Consider the following 13,748-nt stretch of genomic DNA (forward strand, 5'->3'; position numbering starts at 1 on the left):
GGGTCTTTGTTCCCGCGGCCGCGGCGGCTCTTTGTTGGTGCCACAGCCCGAGCGCGGGCCCCGCGCTAAGGCGGCGCCCGGGGCTCCCGCCGCTTCTCCCGCGGGGCCTCCCGCCGGCACCGCGCTCCCCACCGGGCCGCGCTGACCCCGCCGCCGCGTGTCCCCGGCCGCCGGGCGGGCACTCGCGCTGCACCTGGCCGCGCCTCGCCCCGCCCCGGCCCCCGCCGGGTCCCGGCCGTCCCCCCAGGCCGGCGGGAGCAGGGCAGCGAGAGGAAGGCGGGACACGGAGGCCACTCTCCGGAGGCGCGCGCCGGCGGGAGGCGACGGCCGCCGGGAGCGCGCGCAGGCGCGCACACGCCCGGGAAGGGGAGGAGGAGGGCGGGCGGGCGGCCGGGCGGGGGCGCGCACGGCCGGTGTGTGAGGGAGAGAGCGAGGGGAGGGCGATCCCGGGGCGGAGAAAGGCGGCGGCAGCGGCGGCTTCGCTCGGCTCAGGGCACGCGAGCGGCCACAGGCGCTGACGAGCCGGGAGATACAGCGGGCGCTGCCGACTCGGGGCATCCTTCCTCTTCCTCCCCGCCCCCTGCCCGCCCTTCCCCCTTTTCTTTCTCTCCTTCCCCACTGTCCGGCGGGGCCGATCGCTGTCGGCGGCACGATCCCGGGGCGTTTCCGCGGCGCCCGAGCCGGCAGCGGCCGCGGGGAGAGCCGGTGCCTGCCCTGCCCGGCCGGGACTGAGGGACCCCCCGCTCCGTCCGGGGCTCGGCTGAGAGGGCCTGGCCCCGGCCCCGGCTCGGCTCCCCGGCGGCGGGCTCGGCGAGGATGTCGGGCGGCGGCGGCAGCCGGGAGGAGGAGCGGCGCAAACTCGCCGACATCATCAACCACTGGAACGCGAACCGGCTGGACCTGTTCGAGATCAGCGACCCCACCGAGGTGAGCGACCCCGGCGAGGGCCTCCCGCCCGGCCGGCCCGGTGAGACGCCGCGCCCGGGCCAGGCCGCGCCCCGCGGCCGCCGGGCTCCCGCGCCGTCCCCCGCCCCGGCCGGCGGCTCGGACACGGGCGCTCCTGCGCTGTCCGCGGCCGGGGCTCCGCTCCTCGGTGGGCAGCGAGGGCCCCTGGCCGTGCCCGGGTGGAGGCAGGTTGCAGCGGCCGGGGAGAGGAAGGGAGCGCAGGGCCGGAGCCCTCCCCTCCTCCCTCTGTTCCCTCCCGCAGGCACATGCCGGCCTGACCCCGCGGGACAGGCGGCTCCGAGGCAGGGGAGAAACCCGCTGGGAGATGGAGATGGCGAAAGGGGGCGGGCAAGGGCGATAACACAGGAGCTGCCCCCGTCCCGAGCTCGACAGCGGGTACCTCCGTGGGTTTTTGGTTTTTTTTTTGTCTGTCTGTGACTCTAACAGTACATACAGGCGACTGGTGGAGGAGGATTGAGGAGCCTGGTGCTAGGCGCTTTTTTTGTTGCTAGCTTGTTTGTTTCTTTAAATATTCGTCTTTGTGCGGAAGGCGCCTCTTACAAAGCAACCTGCCGCTTGCAGTCCGGCGGCTCTCCGGGCTGCTGGTGCAATCCCCGGAGTGGCTTTCCCAGGGCGTGACGGACGGAGCGCCTTGGCTCTCCGAGCCTGCAGGCTGCCAGCCCGCCGCCTAAAGTAAATACCATGAGCAGGTTCGTAGACCCGAGTTTACATGTTGTACTGGAAAAACACAGCGGGTAATTTCTGCCTAATGAAGTGGGTGTTTCTGATGGCCTAGAGAGGCTGGGGTTTGTCCTTTTTTAAAAAAAAAAAAATGTAACAGTCAAACCACACCCTCCCGCTGCCCCTTGTCATGTTCCCTTTGGCTGGTTCGTGCTGTGCGTCTGGTTTGAAAGCGGCGAGGGGGGGTAGGGGGAGGGCTGGGGACGCAGGTTACAGCCCTGTTTGTGTGTGACAGCGGGCTCCCTGCTCACAGGGTGGAGGCTGATCATGTGCGTGTTCCCGGGGAAAAGGAGGAAATTCACACTTGCTCTTGGCCTGGCCCTGGTTGTTTATTAACAGAAGCCTCTGAGAAATCACGTTGGCTTGGTCTTGGAGCTGGCTCCTGTTCTGCACCTTGGTGCTGACTGCTAGCAGAGCCACGAAAAAGTGTTGAAAGCAATTCTAAGATTAGGAACTACGACACCTTCGGGTATTTTCAGTTCTGCTCATTGCAGACAGTTTCTTGAACACAAAGATGAAGGTTTTCTGTGATTATTCCCTACATCTTCCAAGATTTATCATAATTAGAGTTCCTTGATTGCATTGCTTAGGTTTTAACAATGTCATTGTTGCTTGACAGTCACTGTCTCAAAAAAGTGGGCTGAAGCCAGTGTCAAGAAGCTTTCCATGATTGTGTTTGAGAACATAGCACGGTCTTTTTGGAATTGCAGGTTGACTGCTAACTGCCTGTGGCTGAACTTCTTGTTTTATTGATGTGTTTGTCCATTCCCAGTACGTTCTAACTCCAGACTGTGTTCTTTGTGTTTATGGCAGACTGTGCTTCTGTGGTTTTGTTAGTAAGTAGTTTAACAAATTATACTTTCTTTAGGTCAACCATGCATGTTTATTATTGTAGTTAACTAGAGTTTGCACAAAAGTCGCCAGCTTCATTATAAATATTATTGAAAGAAAAAATAATTTTACTGGTATTCACTCCACACTTCTGCACTTAAGCATCCTGTATAGGAGCATACTCACCATTGTCAGTGATGACATTTCAGTTGAACTACTGAATGTAAAAAATTAAGTGCATGCATAATATCCTTGAATACATGAGGTCTTTAGCTTACTGGTTCTAAAAGCATTTGATAACACTGCAGGTGAGTTTACATCCAACTGGCAGCAGGTAACAATTTTATAGATAAAGTATGTTTTCCTTCCAGATAATTACATTTACAAATGCTCGCATTTATTTTCACTCTTTCCCTGAGCTGACACAAATTTGGCAATATTTTCAACCTAGATCATGGTGTGATTCACATTTGTACTGTTTATCAGCTTAAATGAAAGCTCTTTTACTAGACTGCTTGAGAACTGACAATCCTCTTTTGTTTCCCTGTTTTTCCAGGCTCAGCTTGATCATAAGGCATATCTTGCTTTTTGTAGGGACTGCAGCAAGTCTGGCATCTGTGAAGGTGCAGTAACCTGGATATGACTTTTGGCTGTGTGTGCCTGAGCTGAGTCAAACTGAGTCATTTTAAGCTGTCCAGGCATAGTTGTTGAGCTGCTGGGTCAAGTTTGTAGCCCAGACTGCAGACTGTCGTCCAGGAGCTGCTGGTTGGATGCATCAGTAGAGTTGATGCCTTGTAGTGATTCTTCAGGCGCTTCCTCAGTGAAAGTGACCTGGTTTAAGTGAGTTGTAACTTTCCTGTGTAAGAGAGTAGGATTTTCCAGAGGGCTAATCACAGCCTTTATAGTGGGGTTCAGAGTTTTTGGTAAAGCAAAGGAAAAGTGAAATCTAGTGTAAATTGACTAGGGTTCTGACAGTATAGACTATGCAGTTACAGTGAAAGGAATTCAATGTGACCAACTGATGTACCTTGGTATTAGTTTGGAAGGTCTGATTCTTTGGTGAGATGCAGTTGTTCCAACTCCATTACATCCTCTTGGCTTTACTGCAGTGTGTAAAATGTGACTTTGTTTTGAAGGTTGGGTGGCATTTTGAAAGTAGTTCAAATGTGTGGGGCTTTATTCGGAGAATTGGTTCATGAAATTAATCTGTTTGAATTCCTGTTAATATTTTATTGAGTAGACTAGTCCTAGGGGATTAGAAATCTACTTGTTTACTTGCCTCTTGAGAGACTTCAGGAACAAATTGTTAAGGTATGTAAGACATGGAAGAGCAAAGCCTGGATAGGGCATGTTGAGTTCTGTTACTGTTTCTTAACTTCTCTTTGACTCTAGTAGTTAACTAAGTCATTCAGAGCGCCTTTACCCCAGCAAAACAAAAATAAAAACTTTCTTTTGCATGCTCAGAGTTGAGTATTCCTCTCTCTGTATTATGTGGAAAGCTGAAAGACTTCTTGGGAGTGAGGATTTCATATCTTCACTGGCCTTCACTGAAGTAATTTGTGGACTCATGCTTGAGAGCAAAGTGATAATTTAAAATTTATTAGATATTTACCTATTTGAGCCATTGTTGCTGTTATGAGAAACCTGTTAATTTGCACTATTTTACTCTGAAATTTTAAAATTATTTTTATTCAGAAAGTAGCTCAGAGAAGCTCTGTGGCTTGAGAAACTTATAATTGAGCAAACCCAAAACTCTGCATTTACTAGCAGAAGTTTAAATGATAATGTTTCAGGAGTGCTGCTAGGTACAGACCTTTGTTAAAGATGTTTGTAATACTGGTCATCATTTAAACTTGATTAAGCTTTAATGTCTCTACGTGAGGCAGCTACTCACTTCGGCAATTTAAAAAAAATACTGGGCTTTTTGGGGGAAGGTGGAGTGAATTGTGTTTTTGTTTGTAGATAAATTAACAGATTCAAAATGAAGCAGAGCATTAACCTTTTTCTTCAGTTGTTTCTCCTTGCCCTTGGTCCAAGTATTGTGGATGCTTTTTCCTTTTTCTTTATTATTTTTGTCAGGCATAGAAACACAGTAGAGAGACTTAGAAAAGACTCTGGCCTTTTGCAGTAGGAGATAAAATGATGGTTTGATCTTGATTTAAGTCTTGGGTGCTTACAGCATCCAAAGTTTTCAAAAAGGAGTGAGTTCGAATGAATGATTTTGTAATAAGTGCAGCTTTTTTTGGGAACTTGTAGATAGGAAATGATTTGCATTTATACAGTTTAGCTTTTTTAACCTCCTCGTTTAATAAAAGTGCTAACTGGAGTTGATTGTTATATAAAATGGATGTTTTGGGAGAGAGGAAGGAATGGAGGGGTACTGTAGACCATGCATTTATCACTGTTTGAATGCATCTAATAAGATGCCATATCTGAACTCTGTGTTACAATTATTGTTGATGACAAAATAAGGTTTCATCTTTAATTTATGCTTTCATAGCTGTTATATGAGAGGAAGAGAGGTGTTGTGTTTTTTCTAAGCATTGTTTGTGGACTAGGAGTGTGAATTGCATTTAATTCTTTTGAGACAGACACTTTGTAGAACAAGTGGGATTTTTTTATAACAATTGCCCAGGGGCTGGAGGATTGTTGTCAGAAACATTGATCTGTTGTAGTTTTGTTTTCTGATGGAGAATGTTTTTCTAGACTAATATACCTCTGTGTCAGCAAAAATAGAAAGGTCTAATCAAAAAGCTTAGAGAAATAACATGCTTTGCATTAAAGAATAATTCCTGAGACTTTGACTTTTAAATGGCCATCATTAAAAAAAAAAGAAGGCATTTCAAAAGTCTTCATGGTTATTTGATTACTTTATGTGTGAAAAAACTTAGTCTTAACAACAAGTTATTAGAAATAACCCTTCAGAATATGGGCGGGGCTTTTTTTTCCAGGTTGCTTTGTTTTGGTTTTTTTTTAATGTTGACTTTCCATGTGTTGTGTTATGTATGTTTGGTCTATTCAGTATGCTTTATATTGTTTTCTTTGGCTTTAAATACAGGTAAGTAGTCTATTAACAGAAAATATTGCACAGTACACTGCATGGCAGGATTTTTTAGGGCTGATGGAATTCTGGTCTTCTTCTGAACTTTTTGGTTTCAGATCTGTTTCTGGTTCATTAAGTGTCACAGGGAAGGTATAAGCTTTACAGCCTTTTAATGGTAGTCATGCAAGTTTGTTATTTAAATCTAGTTAAAGCAACAAGAAATGGGAATTTTTAGGTTTTAACCCCCCTGCTGTTTATCTGCATGGTTGCTCACCTGCAAAAAGATCTCACCCTTTAAAAATCTGGCTCTGAGGCTTTTTCAAGACCTGTTTTTAAAATTGGTAATCTATTGTGTTATGGGTGATACTAGTAGTGGAAATGCAAGTCTGGAGCTAAGGAAACACCATCTAAATGGTGGAAATACTTGTGCCCTCTCCACCAGTTGGATTGTACCACTTTCAGTAGTTTAAGCAAGTGCAACTCTTCACACTGTGTAGACCTCAAGAAGGTGGTAATATATCTGAAGGTATTGTCCTTTTCAGTTTGCCAAACCCATGGTGTGGAAAGTAAACTCTCTTTGCAACAAATGTTTAAACTACTATTTAGTCAGTCTGGGAGGGTGATTGGAATCCTGAGGACTGATGCCTGTGCTTTTTAGTGAACAGAATGTTTTTCAAATAATTGCTACCACTGAGCAGGCACAGTTCAAGAGGACATAAAAACACTTTGGCATTAGTTAGAGGTTTGGGATTACTAATTGCACTTTACTGACTCTGTTGAGCTCTGCATTAAAATGGTTGGAAAAAAGAAGTCAGGGATGCAGGCCTGCTCACGTGCATCAGGAGGAGTATTTGGAGACCAGTTTTCCTTTAACTGAGTCAAAGTGAATAGTCATTACAAATGAAGTCTTAGTGCTCTCTAGAGAGTCCCAATTATTAGTTTGAATTAAGATATTGACCACAGTCTACAGACATCATAATGTAATGAAAATAATTATAGGAAGAAGTTTTAGACTGTGCTTTTAATATTCCTTATATAAGTTATTTCTTGAGCCAGTGGCCAATTAGTTCCATTCAATTCAGACATGCTGGCTTTAAGAATTCCCTCCTGATGTGTGGATCTGTTCCCTGCCTGAAATGCCATTGACAAGCATTACTTTTCAGCTGAAAAACCCCCAGTCATCTAGACATGTAAGGGATTTGCTTTGTTTGTGCAAGTGTGTTTTTTCTGTCAAAACCATTTCTCTTTTGGAGAGGTTAAACCAAGATGAATGGAACACACTGTCATGATTTTTGAGGAAAACTTAGCTTTATGATTAATGAAATTCTGCTCTTGTGTCTAGATGCTTTTGTCATCTAAAGGGGGTAACAAAAGCTAAAACTTAGCTGGAAGGTGATAGAAATTGAAATGAACTGGTGTTTGTGGGAAGGCTGTAGATAATAAGAAACCACTCTGTTTGTCTTTGTGTCAGTATCTGTTGGAGTAGTTGCATTGTTATAAATAAAGGGAAATAAATGGTAGCTGTGCAAAATTCAGAACATGCATAAAGAAAACTCCTTGTTTTGAGCAATGGTTCTGAAGAAGGTGGAGTTGAGACTCACAGTGTGAATTAGTGAACTAAATGTTGTGATAAACTTTAGAGAAGTCTAATTTAGCAGATATTACAGATACGTAATGGAGTGTCTACTCTGTTTTTCGAAGTCAACTTTATGCTAATGGAAGCCTCTTCTGAAGTGTATTTGAGTAAAGCACTATTTAGGTAATTGTTGATTTTTCAAGGTTTTTGGCTAGATTTGGAAGAATATTTACATGTAAAATAGATATTGAGTGATGCTCGTTTCATCTTGTGCAAAGACTGAAGCTTGTTAATTTCTGCTGCTAAGATTGTTCAGTAGATAAATGAAAGAGGTAATTGATAGTTGTTCTGGATGCATGCATCACTTGGCTCATAATTGTGTTAAACTTCTTGCAGAGATTCCTCTTTCCCCTCAGGTCTTTAATTGCGAGTAAAAATTACTGCTTTTTTGTAACTGTCCCTGTCTGGAAGCTTAAGAATCAAAGATGAAAACTTGAGTCAACAGAGATAAAACTCTGTAGTAGTTCAGACCTAGCAGTAGCAGTCAAATTATCTTCCTGGACTGTATCCTGCCTCATGAGCTTTTGCATAATGAAGATGTATAACGTTGTAACATAACTTTTTTCAAGTTTTCCACGTGGTTGGTTGCCTTCAGTCATTCAGTTGCAGTTCTGCCTTTCGCTGCTGTCTAGTTTGGTTCTCAAGAAAGACTAAAAAATCTGCTTTGACATGAAGAAGTCCAATGTTCTTTTTTTTTTTTTAGCCATCACCTGTTTTTCTCATACCTTCTTATTATGCATGGCTTCAATGTTTTCTTGTTAGGTACATGTAACTTGCTAAAACTGTTTTCTTTAATGCTTCAGGATAATAGTCATCTCCTTCTCTTACAGGCATTGCCCTCAAGGTTATCAACTTATTGTTATTATATATTCAATTAAATTTTCTAGATCTTCTTCTGCCATTGCGTGCTCAAGTCAGACAGCTCCTCTTCAGATCATCTTCTAGCACAGAGGGCTCCCTCTTACTAGGGAGCCATTCCTCTGATTCTTGCTCATTCTTGTCTCCTATGAAGATGCCTTCTATGTAGATACTACTTGCTTCATTTCTCTATGCAACTGAGTAGAAGAGGGCTCTTTAATGCCCTGGTCTGTCTTGCAGAATTTTGTTGTAGATTACTCATTACTCTGGGAAATTTGTTTAGAGTTGGAATCCTGTAAGAACTGGAAAAAGTCCTAGGACTAGGGTTGTCATCTAGAAGATCAGTATAGGGCATTAGTTTTAAGTGCAAATTTGCACTCAAATGTGAACTTTACTTGGTTACGTGAATTTGTAATTTGTGTTTGAATTTCATCATATTAATAGAATAGTCTGTAAGAGTTTGATTGTACTGATGAAATTGTGTACACTGCTGTAAGTTTGTTCATGTCACCTCTTCCAGTGAAGAGCAGAAATTACACACCATTACTTTTGAAAATTTTAAACTTTTATTAAGTGGTGCTTGGTATATCTTAAGAATAATAATAAATGGATTTCTAATTTTACTTATGTATTACAAGATTATGAAATAGATTCAACTTTAAAAAAATATGAGTTACTATAGTGATTCTATTCAAGTATGTTAGAAAACTGGCTGGTTTGGTATGGAACTGGCAATTGTGTGTGTTTGGCTATGACCCCTATTGCCAGGTCAACTCCTGGGTAAATATTTTGGAATGGCTTTTATGCACTGCAGTACTAGTTGCTATAGAGTGATGGCAGACTGAAACAATGGCTGCAGGGTGGGGTTTTTTATTTGGTCAGTGTTTTTCTTACTATGATAATTTGCACTCTTGTGACCAGAACTCAGAAATAAGAAAGCTCTCACAAAAACTCACTACCTAGTGAAAGATGATAGTGTCCTGATTATGTGGTTTAAGGCTTCCCCTTGGTGAATTGTGTCCCAGGGCATGGCCCTGCTGTGTAGTAAGGGAACCTTTTATAGTGTGAAAAAGTGAAAAAGAATAAGTTGTCTGACAACAGTATTTATTTGGCTGACAAAGTATGTTGCTCAGAGCAGTATTTGTGAACTAAGATTTCAGTGCGTAGACTTTTCAAGCACTCCATGATGTGTTTAGTAGAGCTTTCTCTTGGTTAGATGACTTGATTTGTCAGTCCACACTCTTCTATTTTTTTAGAGGCAAGATACAGTTTGATGTCAGTGTCATGCTTTTACATATATTTACATTTTGCTTTTTCATATATTGCATTGCTTACAAAACCCAGTGGAAAATCAGTATCTCACTTCTTAATGAAAATTAGGGGCTGTTGGATGACCTGTGGTTGGGCAAGAGTTCAAAGGACAGAGAAACCCTGCCCCAATATCTAAAACAAGAAAAGGTCTCATTCTCTTTGCCCTCCAAAAGGTGCTCTGCTTTGAGCAGTACATCAGCTTGAAATTCAGAAGGTCCCTTTAAACATTTTGTTACTGTTCTCAATTTTAGTAAAAACAATTTTGCCATGTTCTTAATTTTAAAAACATTGTGACAATGCTGTCTGTGATACAGTGCCCTGGATGGGAAATTGTCTATGTGGAAACAAACAAAATTGAACCAGGTTGTGTTACAGAAAGCTTTGCAGTGCTAAAATGCTTTTCATAATATCACTTCTTTTATGTTGAGAAATCTGGTTTGCATTCACCTTCCGTGTACAATTTGATAATGTTTTCTGCGTTCGGATCATATCCAAGCATCGCATATTTCTTGTAGAATGCTGTGTGTTTTATTGGGAAACATGTAAGTTGTTGCCACTTAAAGTGATAGCCTTACTGAACATGGCTGCTACTTACTTTCAGTGCAGACAGAATGAAAGTTTTAAGACTTCTTTAATACTCACTGTACGGCTTCTGGCTGTTTAAAGATTAGGACAGTTTATTTTCATATCTGGAAAAGGAAAATAGTCTGAAAGTGGTGATGGAAAGCCAGTGTTTACTAATGAAAACACTGCTCAATCCTGCTAATTGATTTTGATGGATTTGCCTGTTAGGTCTAGTGTTTGCTGTATAGTGAAGAAGGTCAGAACTGGAATTACTTTAGATTATTGTATTTTGTGATCCAATTTTTTAGCTTTTTGAAACCTTTAAAAAAAATAAAAGGCCAACCAACTGTTTCCTTCTTTAAAAATCAGTGAAATGCTCTAATAAGGCCCTTCTTTGTTCTGAGTGGGATGTATTGTAATACTTTTGATAAAGGCTCCAGCAATACTGAAACTGTATCTAGTATTTCATGAGAGTTTTTCTTGTTGCCATAGTGCAGTAAAGACTATTTCAATAAATTCACTTGTTATGCCTATAGCAAACTGTTTTCAGACAGATAAGGATTGATATGTAGAATGGGGAAAAAAAAAAGAGAACAATGAAGTAATTTTATGCGCTGACTACTGGTATAGTCACCAAAGCCATCTACCAGCATCCAAAGTGGTGACATTATTGCTCATTATTGCTGCAAACCCAGCTTATTCAATATATGAGCTGGGTTTGCAGTCTGCTTCAGGTGTTCTGTCCATTTAACAGGAAAAAAAAAAGTGAAAGAAGAGAGGATTTATCTCTCTCCTGGAGCCTTTGTCAGGATTTACAGTAAAACATCTAGTTTTCTATTAACTTCTGATTTCTGCCTGTCTGTAGCTTTTGGCTAAAGTAGGATCCTGTAAAGTAGGATCTGTGATGAAATTAGAGTGTGTGAGTTTTACAGTGTTCAAAATTCTGGTAGAATTTTCTGAAGCAATAATCAACTGTATCTCCTAACATTCTGATACTGGCTCAGTATCTTGAGTATTAGATGTTCTGAAGGAGCTACTAATTCTTACTGTTGTAAATAAATTGTTTGTAGTCTGCTACAAGCTCCAGAATACTTTTGTTTCACGATTTGCTTTCTCACCTGCATTAAGTTTAAGCTTGAGCTCAAAAAATTGGTACCTCAAATTTTTGATAGATTAGACACATTTGAAAACTTTGCCTTCTCAAAGAAGTCTTCATTCATTTTGAGTGATCAAGTGGCAACACAAAAATTGGTAGCGTGTACCAATGTGAGACAGTCACGTATTGAAGCTCAAGTGTTGTACAATGTTCTGATACTGGTGGTTTGGAAAAACTTTTGAAACTCAGCACTTGCTTAAGTGCCTGTCTTATCTTCAGTGTTCCACATTTGTCTCCGGGTCTTTGACATTCTTGTGTGTATGGATGCTCATAAATATCCATGTATATAATTATAAATGTACTGATCTAGCTTTCTCAGTAAACCTACCTGTGTTGAGACCTTTTCCCCCTCATTTCCTCCCACATGCACTCTGTGCCAAAACTCTCACATCCACAACCTTAAACCAGACACTCCAAACTTCTACTTTCAGGGAAAAATACCAATTACAGCAATCTTCAAATGTGTTCTTCCTGCTGCACTGGCTTCAGAGAGCAGCCTTATGATTATCTGCCTCTGTGAGAAGTTTCCCGCGAGGTTACAGATCAGCCATTAGATCCTGTACAGCTGCCATGTGGACTTTGTAGTTTGGAGTGGCCTTGCAGTTGAAGCTGTGTATAACCAGCTAGTCTGTGTGCTGATGGTGGCTGTGACACCTGCGTTTTCTTCTAAGGGAGGGAGTGCTTTTTTGCTTGCTGTACTGTTATAACCATAGATACCTTTCCCTTATTTTGGAGAGGATTCCTTTTAAGAAGCTTTTGGCTTGTGTCATCTCTTCTGGGTATCTGCTCAGTAGAGACAGAGTGAGTTTCCTGGATTAACTGAATTCCTTAGCTGCTGAGAAGGAAATCTTGCTCCAAGGGGAAAAATGCCTTCCTAACCACCTCAGTGGTAATAAGGATGGTACTCAGAGCATGTAGAGCTTAATTTATCCAAATCCCGAGGATAAATAGGATGTTGCTGTACATTGCAAAAGGGTCAGGACAATTTCTCTGATCCTTGATGTACATGCCTTTCTCCTAGTGTCTGTTGTGTTCTTCTATGGCAATATCATGATGTTATCAGTAGTAGTAGAAACCTGCAAGTAGAGTGAGATACCAACATATTTCTGATACCTTTATATCCTTAATTTATGAAGTGAAATGTTGAATAGCAGTGTTCTTTGTCATGGCTGATGGATGTGTGAGTAATCTGAAGCTATTTCCACCCCAGCAACTGCAAGAGAGGATGAACACTTTCACAGGTACACACACACACACACTGTGTTCTGCAGCCCCTTCTTCATCTACCTCTCAGCATTTCTGAGGCACAGAAAGGAAATGGGCAGTGTTGACCCTTTTCCTGCCATCCCTGCCATCATGTGATTGCTGTCATGGGGTTCTGTCTTCTGCCACGCAGGACTGCCCATCTTTGATTGTCTTCCAGCTCTGTGGTGTTGATGATACTGACTTTTACAGCAACCACAAGTACATGGTAGCATTAAATTTGTATGACCAGCCCTTTCTCTGCCTTGTTCTCCACCCCCAATGTCCGTCTGACGTAAGCGTCATTAAATGTTGACAACATTTTGAAATTGGTGCTTAGTTTATTTCAGCATTTATTTTTTATATTTACATATGTGAAATTTAGGTAAAATAAAAAAAACTTTCAAGTTTAGGTTTTGCTAAAGCTTACTGCATTTGTTTTTGGGAAGAGCTGCTTACTTGTATGCAAGGAGACTTTTCAATTACTGAGCTTTCCTGTTTGTATATGCCATTACAAAATAATGTGGTAGTCTGACTTTTCCTTATGTTGATTATCTGTCTAAACCAGTTTTATAAGTAGAACATTTAGGATACATTTTGTTCACGCAATGAGCAATTTTAAGTCTAATTCTTGAAAGTGGGCAATGGTCATTCAAGTGTGTTTGGAACTGAGCCATATTACTTGATTTGACTTTTTTTTCCCCTTTGGAATGCTTCTCCAAGTTGTTGCTATTAGCAAAATTCAGAGTTGGGACTAGATGGTGTTCAAGGTCCCTTGCAGCTCAAGCCATGACGTGGTTCTAAGATGATATTTATTTAGATCATGCTTAGCTTGTATGTGTGAATAGCTATATCATCTTCATAAACTGTCTTGGTTTGTATAAAAGAAACCTAACATTCTCACTTTGTTATAATGTTTCCAGGACAGTGGGATGCTAAAAGTGATGCAGATACATGAAGTAATGTGTTGAAAACTGTTGTAAATTTAGTTACTACAGAGGCAGAAAGAGAAGCTAGATTTTTATAATGTATGCAATTCTCTAGGTTATCCTAATTTGGGATTTCACCCTATAGGACATAGGGATAAGGGAGTTAATCACACTTAGAGTGTCATCTACCAGCACCATCACACCACCTCTGGTTTAACTCTTGCATGTGTTCTATGGTGCAGCAAAGATTGCCCCTTTTCTCTATTGGGGAGCTGCATACAGTTGGAACAGTTATGTATCTTCCTGGGAAAATTGAATAATTCTCATATTTGGGGTTTTGTTTGTTTCAGAAATACTTCTGTATCAAATGTACACGAGACTGCCTCACTTCAGTAAATAGGTAACCTTAGTTCCAAATGTGAGGAATCAAAGTGCTGAGGGGGTGGAATGGACCTTAAGGATCACCTGGTTACAACCCCACCTGCCATGGAG

At 42.2% G+C, this 13,748-nt stretch overlaps 1 protein-coding gene across 15 annotated transcripts in view; it reads left to right on the forward strand.

The window, feature by feature from the left end:
- The first annotated feature begins 522 nt into the window (after positions 1-522).
- AFDN (afadin, adherens junction formation factor) overlaps positions 523-13,748 on the forward strand; it is a 115,318-nt gene continuing 102,092 nt past the window's right edge. For 6 of the 15 annotated variants that reach the window (XM_058802836.1, XM_058802841.1, XM_058802849.1 and 3 more), the window contains exon 1: positions 524-927. In XM_058802836.1, coding sequence (XP_058658819.1) covers positions 817-927 — 111 coding nt within the window. In that variant the 5' untranslated portion in view covers positions 524-816. Of the gene's footprint in view, positions 928-13,748 lie in introns of all 15 variants that reach the window. The other 9 variants (XM_058802835.1, XM_058802837.1, XM_058802844.1 and 6 more) reach the window with 2 other exon arrangements.

Source organism: Ammospiza caudacuta, chromosome 3 (genome assembly GCF_027887145.1).
Source record: "Ammospiza caudacuta isolate bAmmCau1 chromosome 3, bAmmCau1.pri, whole genome shotgun sequence".
Taxonomy (NCBI): Eukaryota; Metazoa; Chordata; class Aves; order Passeriformes; family Passerellidae; genus Ammospiza; species Ammospiza caudacuta.